Below are 18,917 nucleotides of genomic sequence, written 5' to 3'. Positions count from 1 at the left end.
GACTGAATGTGTCTTTGTGTGTGTGTTTGAGAGTGTTGGACAGCTGAGAAGTGAAGGGTGCCAAGTGTATCCTGCTGCCAGAACGGCTGCAAAACAGCCCCTAACCGTCCACACGTGCAGTGTACACTCTCTCATAGTCTTACAGAGCAGAGATGTCAGTGTCCATTTCTTCAGAGGTACAGTTCACGACACAAAGCAGTCAGCTGTCTACCAGACCTGTCAAGATTTTAACAACTAAGTCACACTTACAGACTGACTGTGACCAGCTCACCGTGTAGCTGACTGACTGGTCAATGCATTGGGTCAACAGACTGATTGTCAGCCTGACTGACACACTGGTTAACAATGACCTCAGCTGAAGTTCTCAAAATGTATTTGTTGGGTGTAAGTTTCTATTTCGTACAGTCTCTAACTGCCTTAAAATGCAGAACTTGAGATTTTGTTTGAGATTGTATGCAACTGCGATTTAAAATTTAACACATTTCTAAAATGTTTTCTTTTCTTAAACAAAGCCTTTTATGAAAGGAAATGATTCACATTTTACAATCTAGAAGTTATAATGAAGATAGGAGATGATACAAACTGCAACAAATATTGCAGTGAGAAAATTTGTTTCCTCACCTTTGAACTAAATGCAGTAAAATGCCTGTTGTAGCACCTTTGGTGTAGAAAACTACTGTAGAGCCACAATGAATCTGGGCCAGTTCTGTGTGTTACACATTGGCTTCCTACATCTTATGCAGTTTTATACATCTTCGTAGTATTGTGTGTTGGATGTTGTGCGTACAGAGTGACAATCAATTCCCCTTCAGAGGGATTAATAAAGTAAACCAACCAACCAACCAACCAACCATATTTATTTTTAGTGACTCTGCCTGCTGTGGCCTGTTATCTTTTTTCTTAAAAAAAAAAAAAATTGAATCACCTTTTCAATGTACAGTCGACTAGTATAATGGTGACTGAAAAAAAAAGATGAGAATAAAGAAATTGAAATCCATACCAGTGAGCTTTAGAAGCTGCAAAAAGGCTTCCTTAGGATTATGGTTCTCTGCTCTTCTCGGACAGTGATCCACAACGTTTTAGTGACAATCGAAATAGATGCTGTAATTTTTCTGTTAAACGAATCACCTGTGTGTAGCTGAATTTTGAACTTGATTAAAAAGGGTTATGAGAACAAAAGTATAATCATGTTAAACATGTTGCCTCTGGTTTGAATCTACAATTCCCAGGCAAATTTTACATTTCATCCCATTATCTTGCCACATACGTTATGTGCATGTATAATTTCAAACCCCACATGTATGTGCATGTATTATTTATAACCCAGTGGTATTTAACGACTTTAGATAATTCCTGCTGTGCTTAACTTCACTCAACAGTCCCTATGGATTATCTTGTTCATCTTTAAATGCATTCTCATGTCAGCCTGTGCATATGTGTGTGTATTCGTGTGATGGCGGGTTCAGTATGTGTAGGTTTGCATACATTTTCAGCTCTGTGTTGTCTCTGCCTGCATGCTTCCTCTGCGATATGTGTGCAAAGTCTTGCTAAGCAAATATACCAGGAGAGAGACAGCACACACCAAGACATAGGTTGAAATATTATATACACCACCACACTTGAGCAAGGTAATTCATGCCTCCCTGAGAGAGAATGTATGCAAGTGTGAGAGTGTGCGAGACCTAAAGACTTAAATAGAGTCATACTGCATGCCTGCCTGACCGCATTTATCCCAAAGTACCAGACAGACGTGAGAAATGATGGAAAGGCGAGGGAGGCAGGGTGACAAAGGAGACAACAGACAAATAGTTGAGAACTTTTCCTCTCGTTAACTCTGTCGAAGAACTTTGTAGGTAACCCCTCTCAGGTCACACTTCCCCACTGAATCCTCAACCTTTCAGCACTCTTCCATCAATTTTGTCGTCATCATACCATACCGTCTGACATCTCTCCCCTCGTTTCCCTGTGGGAGGAGTAAAAGCAGTGACAGAGAACATGAACATGAACAAATGGCTTACCTCCTGTGTTTTCTTTTCCCAGGTCTCTCACTGTCTGCTGTCTGGTTCTCACTCGGTTTCTGTCTGCCTCTTTTTCTTTTTTCTCAATTCCAATTCAAAAGAATGCAGAATGTAAACACAATAACCATACAGAGATAAACACACAAATTATGTAAACGCCTTATCATTAATTTGTTAATGCATTTATTTCAGATGAGGTGTCCTTGGAACACCTTTATTAAGTTTAGTTTTACACAAACAAATTTATTCCCATTTGCAAAGAGATGTTCACTGAACTGCATTGCGTTCATGATTTTCATTTATTAAGACCATAATTGATAAAACGTTTGCTTTTTATTCAATTAAAAACAGACGCACACTAAATTAAATGATAATACAGTTTAATTATTAAGTTATTTACTCATTTAAAGTTTGGTGTTTAAAAACACTTAAACGCAGAAAGTTTGAATTTAATGAACATAGACCAAAACACAACCTTCCATAGCACCCATACACACACATATCTTCCAAGCAATTCAAGCTAGCAATAAAACAGCTTGCAGCTCATCAGGGAAATCAGAACAGAGCTTGTTGTTGTCACTCTTGTAATGATCGGTTTATATAGACTGCTGCGTTAAAGGGAGAAGGAGCGTGTTTGTGTGTGTGTAAGAGGGAGAGAGAATGAAAGTGTGTGATCCAGCATATAATAATCAAATGTACTACATCAGGCCCTGACCTCTACATCTGCTATCAACACACAATAGCTCTGTCTGTTATTTTGTGTTTAGTTTTAATCTTCTTTATCATCAATTCAATATGCAAATGTAAAATGTACCAAAATTTTATTTTTATATGCACATCCTTCCTCTATTACAAACACATACAATCTTACTACTGGTGATACCTTAGTATCAGGCAAAAATAAACATTTGTGGGTACCAAAGAATATCAATAATTAAGTGTTCCACCAAATTAATTACACAGTTATTAATAACAAAGAATCATATTGCAAGAGAATAGAATAGAATAGCAAAAAATATGTTTTTTGGACAGGCTGTTCAAACATGCCTCGTATCTATATGCAATTTGAATTTCAAAAGCCTTCTCAACCAGGTGATATTGGAGAGATACCTATTTCTCATATCCGAGGGTAGGGACAATCGACATATACTGTGATTTAGGTTGGAGTACTTGCTGGAGCCAAATTAGGTAGGTTTTCATTTACAATCAAGCACTGTAGTGGGAGAACATACTGATTAGCCCATCTTCAATCAGTAAGGAGGAGATAATCAGTGAACCTTCTCTCTCTATTCTAAGACATCACAAAGCAGAAGAGGGTGCAAAAGAATCCGGTCGAGTCGGCTCATGAGAGCTCACCGACAGACTTATGTACAAATCTATTCTGGCAATTGGTGCTGTGTAAGCGACATGTCCAGAGTTGCAGGGAAAACATTTCAAGTAACTTTCTCCTGCTGTCTAACAATTTTTTAGTCAAAGACAAAAGAATAGGCACAGTGTACAGGTTGGCACGTCAATAAAGTCAAAAGCATTGTTTCAAGAAATATAGTGCCAACTGTTTCTTTATTTTAAACAGGTTACCCAGTAAATAAATGTTGAAATGAATAGGACAAAAATATAATAATAATCATCCATGTGTATAACATTTCAAAGCAATGACATCCTGGGAAGAGCTCAGTAGTGTTTAGACGTATGAAGTCATTTTATTTTCATATGTAAATATCCAGTAATATTTGATCATTTATAAAGAAATTGACCACTTATCAGATATTAAATTACAGCATAGTCTCCCCCTTTATCAAAAGAGTCCCTTCTTTGCTTTCTGATTGGCTGTTCCAATCAGAGTTGCTGAAAATGAGCGTAACTCTCCTTTGAAAGCAAAGTGCCATTTATTATTCAATTTTATGTTACAGTACCTTCTGGAGTTTCTCCAAATGCTGATAAATGATTGAACAACACTAAAAGTATCCATGGTGATTTGTTTTGAGAGGCAAGGACCTGTTCAGAAGAGTGATTCTTATTCACTGGTCCTCATATACACACCATGTTTCATAGTGTACATAGTGTTCCATGCAACCTCAGAAATGAATATTAGTTTTCAGTATCCTCCGCTGAATTTGGAATCTCCTCCAGTTTGAACTCTCCCCTCCCCCCTGTTTTTCCATCCTCTTTAAATGTGTGAGTGTACTTATGCACATTTAGTTAAAGATACAGTCTATGTGTATGTGCTGTGAATGTGCAAATATGAGACAAGCCTTCTGTAAGTGTGTGAAATGAGTAGGTGCTTTTAATTCTAATGACCTGTTTTTGATTCCAAATTTATACTAAGATTTGTAGGATTTACAAGGTTTTAATATTTATTGTTTTTGTTCAGACAATATACTGGTGAATATAAACATTCCCTTAGCTGAAGATGTTCACAGGCCTAAACATTTTATCTGTTTTCATAAATGTTTGTGTTCGTCCTCTGCGGTTGAGCTTTTAAAATTTGAGTTTTAAAACTGCAAATTGATTTCCTCTGTGCATTGAACAGATGATGCAACCCTGCTGGAAAAAAATGAGCCTTTTCTAATTCACCATGTTTCCCTTTTACATTATTAGCTTACATATTACACAGTTTATCAGCAATTTGCCAGCAATACTTCTTTTTCCTTTGTAATTGTTTTCCTGAAATCCAATTCTATTAGGGAACAAGGCAGCTGGGCAGAACTTGCCTAAGTGGGTTTTTCAAGTATAATTGCTTTCCAGGTAGTAGTCTCATCAAAGACACAATGATTTTAATAGGACATGCTTTTCTATATTTTATAATTTCATGATACCAACAGTTTAGAACAAAACTATCAAATAAAAAGAGTGAGTCAGAGGAGGAGGGATTACTGTAAGAGATCAGAGTCTGTGTACTATTGTTATTTGAGAGACAGATATGGATGAGAGATGCGTGAGATAAGTGGGCATACTTCAAACAGCACAATAGAATAGAATACCTACGGTACATGCTAGGAGAGGAACTACTTTTCACAGAGGGAGCAGAGTGGATGGGCACACAAACTAGAAGGTGGAGATTAGGCAGCCATTGGTGCAGAGCACTGATATTAGTGCAGCGTGGACTGCTTGCTGCAACAAGCTGTCCCCTCTCTGTTAGATGATAGAGAGAGGGAGAGGGAGGGAGGTTTGTGGAGCTGAAGAGAACTGGAAAAGCGATTGAAGGAGGAGCTGAAGGAGGAGAAAGGAGAGAGGAGAGAAAGACCAGGCCTGGGGTGCAAGCTGTTCGGAGACTTCACTGACACACATGTTGCTCCATCAGCAGGGGAGGAAGCGGAGGAGGACGTGGAGGGTGTGGGGAAATGGGGGAGGGAGTAGGAGAGAGGAGTGGTGGAACTGCTCAGCAGCTTGTCTGTGTTCGTGCCTGGCTACTGTCTCTTTACTGCAGCAGCAGACATATGAGTGTTTGGCAGAGACAGCAGAAGGAGTGCGACAGAGGCAGAGAAACACCAGCGTTTGGCAGATGAAACAAGGTTCACAAAGAGAAAACAGATCGTTTGTAAATGGAGGAATAAAAAAAATCATAATAGTTTTCTAGCTTTTGGTGATGGGTAAGCAGATACGAGCAGAGTATTCTACACTAACAATTTAATATTGCAGTGCATTACAAAACCCAAAATCAAATCTCTCCCTCCGCTGGTGGAGCTCGTGATGTGGGGTGAGAAGTGCAGGAGCTAATACAGCAATTGCCCGAGTCCAATTTCATGGGGAGTTGATTTTTTTGTCTACCAGCTGTAATTTAAGGCAGGATAGGACAGAATTTCTGACATCTATTCATACTTTTCCATAAGTTTGACTTTTACCAACTTCCAGTGCATATGGATTTTTGTTACAGCTGCTAATCTCTGCTACAGATTTCAGTTTCCAATAGCTACAACTCATGCATGTCACATTCAGACCAAAAGCCACAGTTTGTTGCACAGTGTGCGTTGATGTGTTTGCCACAGGGAGGGAAAGTGAGAAATTCATGAAGCCTCAAAACACCCCTCAGTGATTGTGAGAGGCCATTTAGACTAGAGGATACCTACATGCTGTTTGATTGTGTCTCTGTTGTGATGCGTGTGGTTTGTATTCCTCTAAATGTGTCAGTGTGTGTGTCTGTGTGTAGGATTTGTGGGTGATGTCTGTAGAAGGGTTTGTTGTAACAGCAAATGACTCTTCAGACCACCACACGGAACCCTTCGATGGTCCAATTACTTTTAAATGTGTGTGGTTTCATGTCCCTCTAAGTGCGTGTGTGTTGTAGTGTAAGGCAATCATGATGAGGCTGGAGGTGAGAAAGGTGATTATACTCAGTGTTTTAGTGTTATAGGCTGCTTGTCAAGTCACCATGACAAAACAGTGCTGAAATACACACACTTTTGTCAGTTTTTGTGACTGTGTTGACCTTGAGCCATGATCTTCGCATCATATTTTTTATCCAACCAATCTTTTCAAAAATTTTTTCTCATCATATCAACACTGATTCACTATTAAAAGCAGGTATATTATATTCAGAAAACGAAGGTTGATATCCCACTGGTACAAACCATCATTCCCATTCTGAGCTCCCTAAAGGAAAGAGGCAACATGGGGGGGGACGTTAATGAGAACAAATGACTAGAGGAAACAATGAACAACATCAAGTTGTGATGAAAAAAAAAACGTAATGCCCTGCTGTGAGATAGACAAAATATCCCTTATCACTTCTGCAAAATGACAACATCAGCTGCGAGTGAGAGTGATATGAATAAATCAACACTTATTCGTATCATATTGTTGGCTTGAATATCTGTTTGTTCTTACAGATGCAACAGTAATTCCCCCTGAGAACCACATAAAACATTAAAGCTACAATTTACCAATGCTACGTTGTATTGTTTTTCAGCTTATTGCCATCACATTAGTCGGGATGTTTCTAATGACTGCAAAAAAGGAACACAAATGATGCTAGTAAAAACATTTTAATGCCCACATTTCTTGATGGCTTTACAGACCATAATAGACTATTCATAGAAGTCTAGCTTTGGGAGAGCTCCTTTTTTTATCGCTGAGGTTTGATAATCTCTAGAACCGCATATAATTGAGTTTTATTTTCTTTTTAATGTATTGCTCTTAAACTTTGTTTGATAATTTCAAATGTTTTGAAAGTGTAAAGTTTATCCTACGTTACAGGATTTTAGTGCAACTACTGCCTACTTGTGTTTTCCCTCTTGAAATATTCTTAGAATAAGTTATAACTTAGCATTTCTCTATTATGCATTTTTTTAACATCTTTTTTTAATCTTAAGCATACCTGAGGTGAACCCACAATTTAATACTGTATATAACGGAATACGCTATTATCTCCAGAGCAGTGGACAGTGAGCTTGCCAGTATATGTGTAAAATGCCAGTGGCCCTACCCCTAACCTTTTCAAAAATGTCAAAGCACTTTCTTTGATATACAGGAAATCCTTGGTGAGGCGTGGCATATGTTGCCCAAAATTAGAAGTACCATAAGTTACAAATGCACATCCTCTTGGCATTTCATTTGAATTTCACATCTATATTAACTGACCGCCGCCAGTGTGACTTCTTCCCATTTTGTCTCCATTTCTATGTGAATTGTTGACTTGGTGTTAGATGGTTTGGTCAGATCCAAGATATCTTATGTAGTAAGGCTTTTGCCATTAGTTGAACAGTCATTCTCTTTGGTTTAGCTTCAGCATGTACGAATGTGTATGTGTGCACACGTCTACTTTGATTTAGTACGGGTAAGAGTGTATGGAGCAGTTGTTTTGCTTCACACAGCCATGTGGTACACTACTCTTTGAATTTTGAACTCAAGGTTAGAGCAACTTTGAAATCAATCAATGTGGCTAATGAAACTAATTAACTTAACAATATCTTAACTTGGTAATCAACTGTATTTATTAGGGACTTAGCCTATAAGTAAAAAAAATAAATACTGCTACATGCAGTGAATTCAGACTTGAGACTGAGGTGATTGTTTGGATCAGTGTTACAGTTTATAAAAACTATAATGGATATTTCAAGGTTTTGATCACTCATAACTATAGTGAAAGTGACAATATAACAATGTAATAACAATACTATAAGACACACGATAACCATTACATGACAAAATAATTTGGTGGCATATCTATATATTGTTCTATTATTCATGTTGATTAATTATCAGGTCAAGGTGTAGGCCTGCTTACATAAAGCACTGTGTGCTTTAACGGTCTGTAAATCCGATTTATGTTATTAAATAACCAAATGTTGAAAAGAAAGTAGGTGCAGTGAGACATGTAGAGAGTTCCATATATACAAGGGGGAATAATGCACTTGTAAAGAAAGGAAAGTAGAGATAGAAAGAAAAGCATTGTGGGATGCTAATAGCAGTGTTTTGAAGCCTGAGTCTACATTGTACCAGTCGAGACACAGTGGGCCATTTACTTAACGCGCGCACACACACACACACACACACACACACACACACACACACACACACACACACACACACACACACATATTTCATACTGTTAGGGGGAAATGAACCCTTATCTGGAGCTGTGGTGATAAGCAGAGGCAATGGCCCTCTGTGCTTGCCAGGCTGCCATTTTAGTGTCTGACTCATATGTGCATGTACACACGCACACATAGAAAACTGCCCCCACACTCTCCTGCTAACTGAAAGTCAAAACAATATAAATAAAGAGTGAAAATATTGATATTCAGATAATGTAGCCCAGCCAATTTTGTTTTTTTGTCTTTCCTCTACCTCATCCATTGTTTATCTCTACTAATAATTCAACTAAACCGATGCACATTTGTAAAATGATCTGAAATGTAACTATTTGGGATATGTTAATGGTCATTAAATAATTTATGGGTTTCATTGCGAATAAAAAGAATTAGAATAGAAGTTCAGTTTAGTTGGTGGTCATCTAGAGATTACTACAATGTTCAGTGCAGTAAGTAACCTATTATGGACAGAAAAATAGAAAAGTAATATTGTATTTTCTAAGTATAATTTAAGCAGAATCTTAACGAGTATAAGTAATAGCATTTTATTCACATTGCAGAGATGCAAAGAGTCATGAAACATCATCTTTCTAGTCTGAGAGAACCAGACATTAAACTTAAAACTGTTTTTAGCTATTGCTAAATAATTAAGTGAAAATGAAAGAAATTGTGTCTAAAATGATCTGTACTCCTGTTGATAACTGCACTGCATTGTTGACTACAGTTGAGCTAAGGAAATGCTGTTCAGTCAATGTTTACGAAGAGCAATTTGGATAATAATCTTAATGTTCACCTTCCGCACCTGAGGAAATTGGGCTTTCAAAACCACAAAAATCCGAGACAAGCAGTGACTCATTTAGTCATTGAACCGTTCCATTCAAAATCCTCAATATATCATGGCCAATTCATAGTGAGAGTGGGAGAGTGAAATTAGATATGCCTTTAATGCATAATGTACTTGCGTGTGCATGTGTGTGTTTTGGTTTTTAAACGTGTGTGAATGAGCCTGATTGATAGGCTCTATGATTACTGTAGTGCTCCATGATGTTGACTGACGGGTTTCTCATCATTTCTTTCCCCCATATGTTTATTTTCATTTTCTTATCACATCCCACGCATAATACATCATACACTAACAATACAATTTCCTTCCAAGTAAAGCCTACATTTCCATCTTTTATGATATTCATGTTTGGTTGCCAGAGCTGAGGGAAGTCTTTGTGCTTGCATGCCCTTAACACTGGTCTGTTTTCTCGAGTTTTTGGGGTGTTTTTTTTTTACATTTAAAAGGATTTAGTATTTGTCTAATAACATGTGCTAAACAGGTTTGTGATATTTTCCTTTAAAATATTTTTGCAACAAACATTTGAAATATTAGGCATGTACTGGGTGCAGGAGTTTTTGACATAGCACTGAGGTTATCATTTAAAAAATAGCAATGTACTGTACACAAAGGATATTTGTTGCTCTGCTACATTACATATCTACTCATTGCAACACATCATTGAGGTTTCAGGATGCTCCTTTAATTAAATTGTGCTTTGAGCCTCCTCCCTATGCCATCTTTGTCTTACCCACGTGACTTCTCAGTTTTTCTTCTGTCTTAATGGCTAATGTATTTAGTGGGGGATGCAGCACATACTACCCTCGTTATGGGCCACTGCGAAATGTTCATTTCGGAATCTATTTTCAGTATTCATATTCATCATTCATTCATTCATATTCTCTTTTCACACTCTCAAAGTGCAGTTTTAGCTTCGACCACTGTGGTTAAGGGATTCAGCACCTCAACAAAAGCTCAAACAGGTGTTTTTTTTATTATTATTTTTGTTTTGTTTTGTTTGTTTTTTTATTGACTGATAACTGGTGCAGTGGGCATTAGAGACCACCATAGTTTCAAGGTAGCATTTGAAGAACTTTTGTTTTATTCATGCAGTCCAGAGTAATCAATATAAAGTGCCTTGCTTAAGGGTAACATGCCAGCAGAAAGCAGTTTTTTTCTTCTAAGGGCACAAAAAAATAAAAATTCTAACTTTGTCATTATCTCTTAGTCTTATCAGTGTCAGTTCAAACTGGCTTAAAATATAAATATTGTGCCATATAGTGCCATATAGCTAGACAGCTTAGTACAAGCCTGAAATACAGTGTGCAGTGGCAGGTGCTTTGCTACGGTTCACTTACTGTACTTACATTTGACTGACTTTTACTTTTTCTTTTGGGCTTTGCCCTTAAATAAGCTCCATTATTGCTGCTCCCTTTTCAGTCAAATAGTCAAACCGTCAAATACTTCCCCTGATCCTGGTTTCAGCATTCTTTCTCTTCAACCAGGCTAGATTTGAATAGAGATAATGTTTTTACTTTTTCTTAGGTTTGTTTTATTGATCTTATTCTGTGTACAGTAGAGTGCGTGTGCGTGCGCGTGTGTATGTACCTGTTACCAGGTTAGGTAATGTCACAGTGTCATCATGAATCAATGCCATGCGAGTATTGAGATTCACACCTGTTGGAGTTATGTAATGTTAATAAACAGCTGTATAAACAGACAGTTGATTCTCATTGAACAATGTAAATTAAAATTTTCATTTATTTTAGCCAGTCTACAATATAGCTATTTCCATTCGAATCTGAGCTGCAGGCATTAGTTACTGGATTTGTGTTTCTTGGAGGTGAGCTCAGGTGAATATGGAATGGAAGTTGATGGCATGTGGCTGCACCACTAATGAGTTTATTGATTATACATAATGCATTTTTACAGGCACTTATTAGAACGAGCACACTGTAAATGTACCTTTAACAGTGTCTCACATCATCTCTGCTCACCTTGTTTCTCTCCTGTTTGCTCACTTCTCTCCCTGTTGCTGCTTCTCTCTTCTCTCTCTCTTGTTCATGTAATCTCTTACCCCCTCATCTGTGTCCTGTCTCTTCTTTGTAAGACCTTTGTATCTTTTTCACTTTACATCCACCCCCTTTCCCATATTCACAACAAAGTCTATAGCTATTGGGACACATACTGTACTGTACTACATTTATCCACTTAGACAGGAAGGGTTACAGGAAGCACATGTACATATAGAATAGAACTTGAAAATTCATGCACTATGATCAAGGGCTGCATTGACATTGGGTTTGTAGTGGGAAGAATTACATAACAGTAGTTTTTCTATGTTATAAAATCAAAGTTAGTTGGCTCATCTTCAGAGAAACAGAAGATTACAAATGCTTCTGTTTTCTGCATATAAAATGGAGAAAGAACAAAAATAGGGGATTCAGATTTTGGTTTTGTGTGGGACAGGAGTCAGACTCATATTCTAGCTCCACATCTCCCCCTCCAGGCTGCAAACAAGGATAACATGTGAAATAATCCTCCCAGCTGTGTCTGTATGAGTTACATAAACGCAGAAAGACAAGCAGCTTACCTCTCGATTCCATTATTGGAAGTTACAGCAACATTGTAATGATAATTAGAATGTAACAGCAGTGAGAAAGTTTAGCTCCCTGCACTCCCTCACAGATCTTTTTCCCCAATTCTGGCTCCTGAGACCTACAATCAGGTTGAAGGTGGGTGAAACGATGCTGGGGATAATGTGAGGTCCCTGAACTCTGTAATGATAAGAATGATGAAGTTATAATGTTTCACACTGCAACTGTTGCAAGGGGAATCAAAGAAATGTCAGTCAAACAATGTGCATTCCTATACAATCTCGAAGAGGTATAATCTGGCAGAATAAGAAAAGAAAAAAACCTGCAGGGGTCAGCCATGGGTAAGGAAGTGAAGGGTCAAAAAGCCATTTTTACGCTCTCTGTTGTCCATTGGCTACCTGCAACACTATAAGCACACTGTAGTGTGGTGAAGTAATGCAAAAATCTGCTCTTGACAGCACAAAGGAAAGCAAATCTGCCAGAGGAGTAAGTTAATCGCCTGTCTTCTATTCTGCCAACAGCACTTGAAACAGGATTTGAAATGTTAACTAAACGGTATGACGTAAAAGAGAAACCACTGTAGCTCAGCTATACTGTAAGTATTGGTCCCAAAAGAGAATTGATCAGAATTGGCAGAGAACTGCACATTCAACAGCAACTTCAGGCTTTAGAAAAATGGATTATCCCATATTTCCCTCCGCTGTATGCCCTCTGCTTCTCTGGTGTGTCTGTGTTTTCTTCTAAGCACAAATCATGCCGTGCAGTTTTGTGTGTATCACGGCGTGTGTGTGTGCATTTGTGTGTGTTTGTCTTTGAATAGCAGACAGCTAAATCACTTCTTTTTTCCTACTGCCTCTTTCTCTACAGGGAGACCAGGCTAGTTTGATCTTTGAAGCTAAAAACAATATTTTATTGAAAGCAGAAGGCAGCACATAGATGAAGAAAATATGGTTAGGGACTTAAATAATGTGGTCCGCGGGAAAAGACTGGAAGTTTATGATGCAATTTGACAGACATAGAAGTCTGGGTCAGACTCATAAAGCATTTTTGAATAAAGGAAAAACGTCATTTTTGCAGGCACTGTAGACACTGCACTGGGGATAATCCTTAGTGTGTTCAGTAAACAATTCAACAATGCATACAAATACATATAAAAGGGGAGATAATAGAAACTAGGGCAGTGGGGGATGCATTATTCAGTTGATCAATACATATTTGTATTTTACAGTTATTAGATTACTGTTTGTTTCAACATATTTTCCCTCTAAAATGCTAATGCATCGGGGCGTCGCGTGGCGTAGTGGTTAGAGCGGGCACCCCATGTATAGAGGCATAGTCCTCGCTGCAGTCGGCCCTGGTTCGAGTCCCGTGTCGGGCGCTATTTGCTGCATGTCATTCCCCCTCTCTCTGCCTCCCCGTTTCCTGTCTGTCTATAAAGGCATAAATGCCCAAAAAATATACTTTAAAATGCTAATGCATCTTGTGTTTTTCTCTGACTTTGTTAAAAGCTGTAAATGTTCCCTCTTGAGCACAATAAGCCATGTTTATTGTTTTTAAATCTTCACTGTTTATTTCATGTGTATGCACTTAAAGTATAGTTTTTTCTACACCCAAACTGCAGCCTGGTGTCTAAGATGTCTGTGAATCTTTTTCTTATGTTCCCGCCTTTGTTTGTGTGCACAGCTTGCAACGTGGGACCCAGTTCATGGCTTGAACGGCACACTGACAGACAGGAAATTGGAAAATAACATGAGAGGAGTGGTGCTACGAGTTGTCACAGTTCTGGTGAGTGTACCGTACCAATGTCTCCATATGTGTGCCTGCGTTTTACTACTAGTATTATTACTGGTGTTATTGTTGTCTTGTGATTTCACAAGATTTCATGTTGCCACCCATAAAAAAGTTTCAGCAACTCCCGTTTGAAACCAATTTTGTTCACCTCTTACAATAAAAGGGGACTTTTGTCACTGCAACTCTATTGTAAATCCGTCCTTTTGTCTAGTTTACTGCTCATCATTCGACTGTCTCTTTGGAAATGTACAGTAGGGTGTATCTGGTTGAGAGCATGTAAAAGAACGAAATAAGCTGACAAACATTTAAGAGACAAATTGTTGAGAGGAAAGACAGAAGTCGAGAGAGGGTGAAACACAAAGAACAACAAAACAAGGTGAGTTTACTAATGGACCAAGCAATAATCATTTCATTAGCTTCCATTTTGACATTTGACAGCAAGATGGCAGAGGCCGTTGGAGTCTTGATGATAGTGAAACTGCAGCTCTGTCTGTCTCGCCTGCAGCATCGATTTGAGTACATCCCATGAGTGCTTTAAAGATTCACTGCTGTAAATTCTTTATATCCTGTCTTTGAAGTGAGAGGCAGAAAAGAAAGAGATAATGCTAGACATCTTTGAGGCTACCCTTTGTCTCTCATTTTTTCTATCCTTTGATTTTTATCATCCATAAAGGGAAAAAGAATCTGGATAGTGTTTTTGAATATCGCCCTTCTTCCCATCACTAGTGTAGGTTCGCACCCATAGATGAACTGCATAACATGTTCAGTGTTATGATGCTCCTCTACATCTCATTGGCTGGTCCTCTGGTTGTGTAAATGCCGGTCTGTGTCCGTATGTCTGTCTGTTATCCAGATGACTGATGTCTTGCTAGGTATAATGTTCAGAGTGGTGCCTGGATGTAGTGCTCTGTTTTCTGAGAATGATTGGAGTGCGCTGTGAGTGTGTTACAGACCAGATAGTTCTGTCGCCACCTTTTTTGTGTTTTGTCTTTAAGGTGCAATGCGCTCATGTAGCTCAATGCAGAGTGACATACAGTACAGTGTGAACTCGTACACACACAAATGCACCAGCACATGCACAAACATTAACCTGGAAGAGGACATGTTCACTCTGTTCTCTCTACCTTACTGTTGAGTAGTTATTGATTAGTCAATTGATGATGAGATCATACCACTATTACAGCCAATGACTCTAAATCAATACCATTGATTAGCAGGGACTGTATTGATTATTAAATGGATGTTACCAGGGAATTGCCACATCAATATGATTACGTGTTTATGTTCCTACGCAGAACTCGGTAGTGCACCGCTTCTGGTGACCCAAACTGATAATTTGCAGTACAGATGAAATCTCAAGCCTTAAACATTAACCTTCTAACAATCTGCTCTGGACAGGAACTTGATTTCCTTTATATGTAAGACTTGGAAGGTGGAAAACCAGACAGCCTATAAATTACCTTTTGCGGACTTGCATATGTTCCTAATTTAGTTTGATTCATCTCAGCAGCTGAGTTTTCATCTTCTTGTAATATTCTGTGCTCCTTAATTTTTCGGCGGTGCACCCACATTTCCCTGGTTCTACTCCACATTTATGAGTAGCAAGCTGTGGGTATAGCTGCAGCAGGCCAAATATGCAGCCAAAGGCAGAAGATGTCCCTTTTTTAACTTGAGTTCACATTTTCCGAGATAATGAAAGGAAAGCAGTGTTTCTCCCAAATGAACCTAAAGTTTTACTTTGGATGAAAATAAGGTGGCAGAAACCACTAGTGGAATTATAGACAAATGTCGACTAGAATTGAGCCTGTAATTTTGTCTTAAATGTGAAAGGGTACAATTGGCATCACCCACTGGTCAAAAGACTGCAGTATTCACTGGTCCGATTGTTGTGAAGACTTCCTAATTCTCAACCATTTTCCCTGTGATGTCACAGCAGCACATAATACATCAATGCGTCATGAGTAAAGGCCTATCACAACTACTCCTGAGGCTACTGTGTACACAGATGTCACTGATGAGGGAGCTCCCAATTAGCTTAGACAATCTGAGCTGGATGTCAGAGGTAAGACAGTGGATAATAAACATCACAAGCCTCTAGACTAAATTTACGACAGTACTGTACACTCAAGTTCTGAGTAAATTTTACTACATTACTGTATGTTTTTTTGAAAGGGGAAGAGGATTGGTTTGTCTTATACTGTATGATGGGAATAATATATAATAAAACCGAAAAACAGGATCTACAGTATAGCCTACCAGGTATATCATTCCCCGGTTTAGGCTAGAACGCAATTAATTCTAGTCAGACACTTTGTATCCTGTACACAACTGCTATTTTGCTATTGAGCGCTATTTGTCTATAGCTTTGTTATACATATTCTCAATCTTAATCAAGCAGAGACCAAGGAAAATATATTTTTTTAACAATATGAAATGTAATCTTCTGCAAAGACTGGCAGGGCTTTCCAGATTGCACTAATTTACATTGATGTCACAGGCAAATCCACAGAGTGTTTTGAAAATGCTCACCATACTACAAATCACCACATGCCTCTTGTCATTCCCAGCATTCCCTCAGAGTGCACTTCAGATGCCATTACTGAGTCTTTATTGAAAATTGCTGTTTCTTTCTCAAGTCATGTCTCCAAAAACACCCAAGCAGCATAGAGACTGCATGTGGTACTTCCAGTCAAGAGGAGACAGGGGATGAACGTGTGCCAAGGAATTAGTAGAAAGAAGAAAGGGAAGGGGAGGCTGGATGATGGGAACAAGAGATGGGAGTATTTTTGGAAAGATGAAGAGAAAATGGAAGAGACGGTTTGCTGAATATGTGGGGATGTGAAATAATATTGCAAAAATAACAAGAAGGACTTGTACTGCAGCCTCAATAGATGGGAGGGTGACGAGAGACAAGGTGTCATAGGGAAGGCAGAGGATGCTGTGATGTGGAAAGACGCTCAGTTGTGTATATCACAGCTGGTGAGTGGTGGGAGAAAAGGAGGGAGGACAAAATAGCAGCAGAGGAAAAAGAGGGGGAGATTAGCGTCACAAAGCCAGATTACATCTCACAAGGTAATTTTTCCTTACAAGGGTTTAGTCTGGAAACCATCGACTGAGTATCGATTGAGCCCAGCAGCTCAAAGCAAGACCGACCAGTGAACTAAAGGAAGTGTTTAGTTTACATGACTCTTTAAACTCTTTAAACCAGATTTTATAGATTAGCAATATTTCTACCAATGAATGTTTTTTTCTATTATTACTATTACTTCAGTTCGATTCAAACAGTGATTTGCTGAGTTAGTTTCAGAGAGATAAAAATGCTGCCAATATTGTGAGTGTAAAAAACGAAGAAAAGTTCCATAATAATTCAGCAACTGTTGGTGTGTTCAAGTCAGGTTCTTGTTAAAGAAGTGAAGAGAGAAAACTTTCATGGGTTGTACAGCAAATTTGAAAACGACATCTGTCAGACAACCTGTGTCTTTGCCAGAGAGCTTAACTAAAATCACTGGATGACTTGTAGACACTAGTGACATGAGGTGCTCTTCTTCCTTGGCTACAATATACCACAATCAGATAAAAATACCAACTATGCTCTCAATATTAATTATATTTATATAAAAACATTCCAGCCCCCACAAACACACACACTGTCTGTGTATTGATTGGCTGCTGCCTCTGCTGCTGTTGGTCATGTGTTGTGCACATGCATGTGTACAGTAAAGAGAACAATATAATAAAAATAAATGAAAGGGGGGTAGCTTGATTGTGTTTTAAAATGAAATCTTTGCAGGAGCATCTTACTGTAAGTTTTTATTAATATGTTTTAGTACCAAAGTTTAAATTCTCTAAAAACCCAAATTTATTTGTTAACCATCATCAACCATCTGCTGAATTGTTCTCATTCCTACAATTTTCCATGAGTGGGATCAATAGATAGGTAAAACACAAAGTCTGCACACCAGCAGCAGGGTAATTGTTCATTATCACTTACTGGTATGTCCTTGGAGCTGCTGCTGGTGTGCAGACTTTGTGTTTTGCCTATTTCATGCCTTTCTTTGTCTGACAGCAGTGTTTAGATTTTGTGGATGTGTGTGCATTCTCCATTGTTTTTCAGGGATCATTAGATAGCCTTACTATTTGTCATTCCTTCTCTTATTTTCTTCTTTCATTTCTTGATAAACATATTCCCTCTGATAGTTTCACATTTGGGCTGTCAAACAAATAAAAAAATTAACTTGATCTATTGCAATACTACTCTGTGATTAATCGTGATAAAAATACTAAATATAATATATTGCTTGTATTTTCTTCAATTTTTTACTATATATTATTAAAGTATGCTATTTGGCTACCTACAATTAATTGATTAGAATTTAAGGATTCATATGAACACTATATTTTGATTAATGTATTTATACATATGTATCAGACACCCACGACAGGCAACACTCGGGGACATAGCTTACAGCTCGCCTGCCACTGTGAAACCAAGAGTTTGAATTTTCCCACTCTCATCTTTGATCAAACCAGCCATGGCATTGAGTTTTATCGGCTAATGGGCAGAGTGGGACAAGTCTTCACAGAACGTGGGTGGGATGATGCTGCATTCAAGACAAAACTATGGGACAAACCCTGTCCCATATTGATCAAAACGGGACATGCTATTTAATCCTTAAATACGGATTTTTACTGTATTTCAGCAGACGGGCAACAAACCTAGTGGCGACACAGACAAGCTCTACCTAATTCACATGACATGATTAGTCGTGCTTTTTCTTTTCTTTACGTGTTGTGTCCAGATGAATTGCATGCATTAACACGTTAACTTCGACAGCCCTACATAACATATAATGTTTAAAACCCTTGCATACCACAGTGAATGGGTAAAGATTCATGAAGTTCATGAATGCACTCGGATGCAGAACAATGAGTGAAAAAAAATTTCACCCTCATGTCGGCAGGAAGAACCATTGATAAGATATAATATAATATAAAAATATATAAAATATAAAAATATAAAAATTCTGTGATGTCTTCACCAGTGGCAATTCAATTCTAATGATGTCATTACAGCTATTTATGACTAAGCTTGGAAATTAGCTTCCAACATAAACATTTACCTTAGAGGTGAATATCTAAGTTTTAGGGCCCTATACAA

At 38.2% G+C, this 18,917-nt stretch overlaps 1 protein-coding gene across 4 annotated transcripts in view; it reads left to right on the top strand.

The window, feature by feature from the left end:
- The window catches only part of grid2 (glutamate receptor, ionotropic, delta 2), a 506,792-nt gene that overhangs the window by 383,038 nt on the left and 104,837 nt on the right, over positions 1 to 18,917 (top strand). For all 4 annotated transcript variants that reach the window (XR_015036585.1, XR_015036586.1, XM_085786556.1 and 1 more), the window contains exon 9: positions 13,652 to 13,753. Coding sequence is in view for 2 of the 4 variants with exons in the window: in XM_085786556.1 (XP_085642682.1) it covers positions 13,652 to 13,753 (102 nt within the window). In the remaining 2 variants the exon portion in view is untranslated. The remainder of the gene's footprint in view (positions 1 to 13,651; positions 13,754 to 18,917) is intronic.

The sequence above is a fragment of the Trachurus japonicus genome, chromosome 9 (assembly GCF_045865225.1).
Source record: "Trachurus japonicus isolate A0001 chromosome 9, Traja_1.0".
NCBI lineage: Eukaryota > Metazoa > Chordata > Actinopteri > Carangiformes > Carangidae > Trachurus > Trachurus japonicus.
This window is presented reverse-complemented; position numbering and strand designations above follow the sequence as displayed.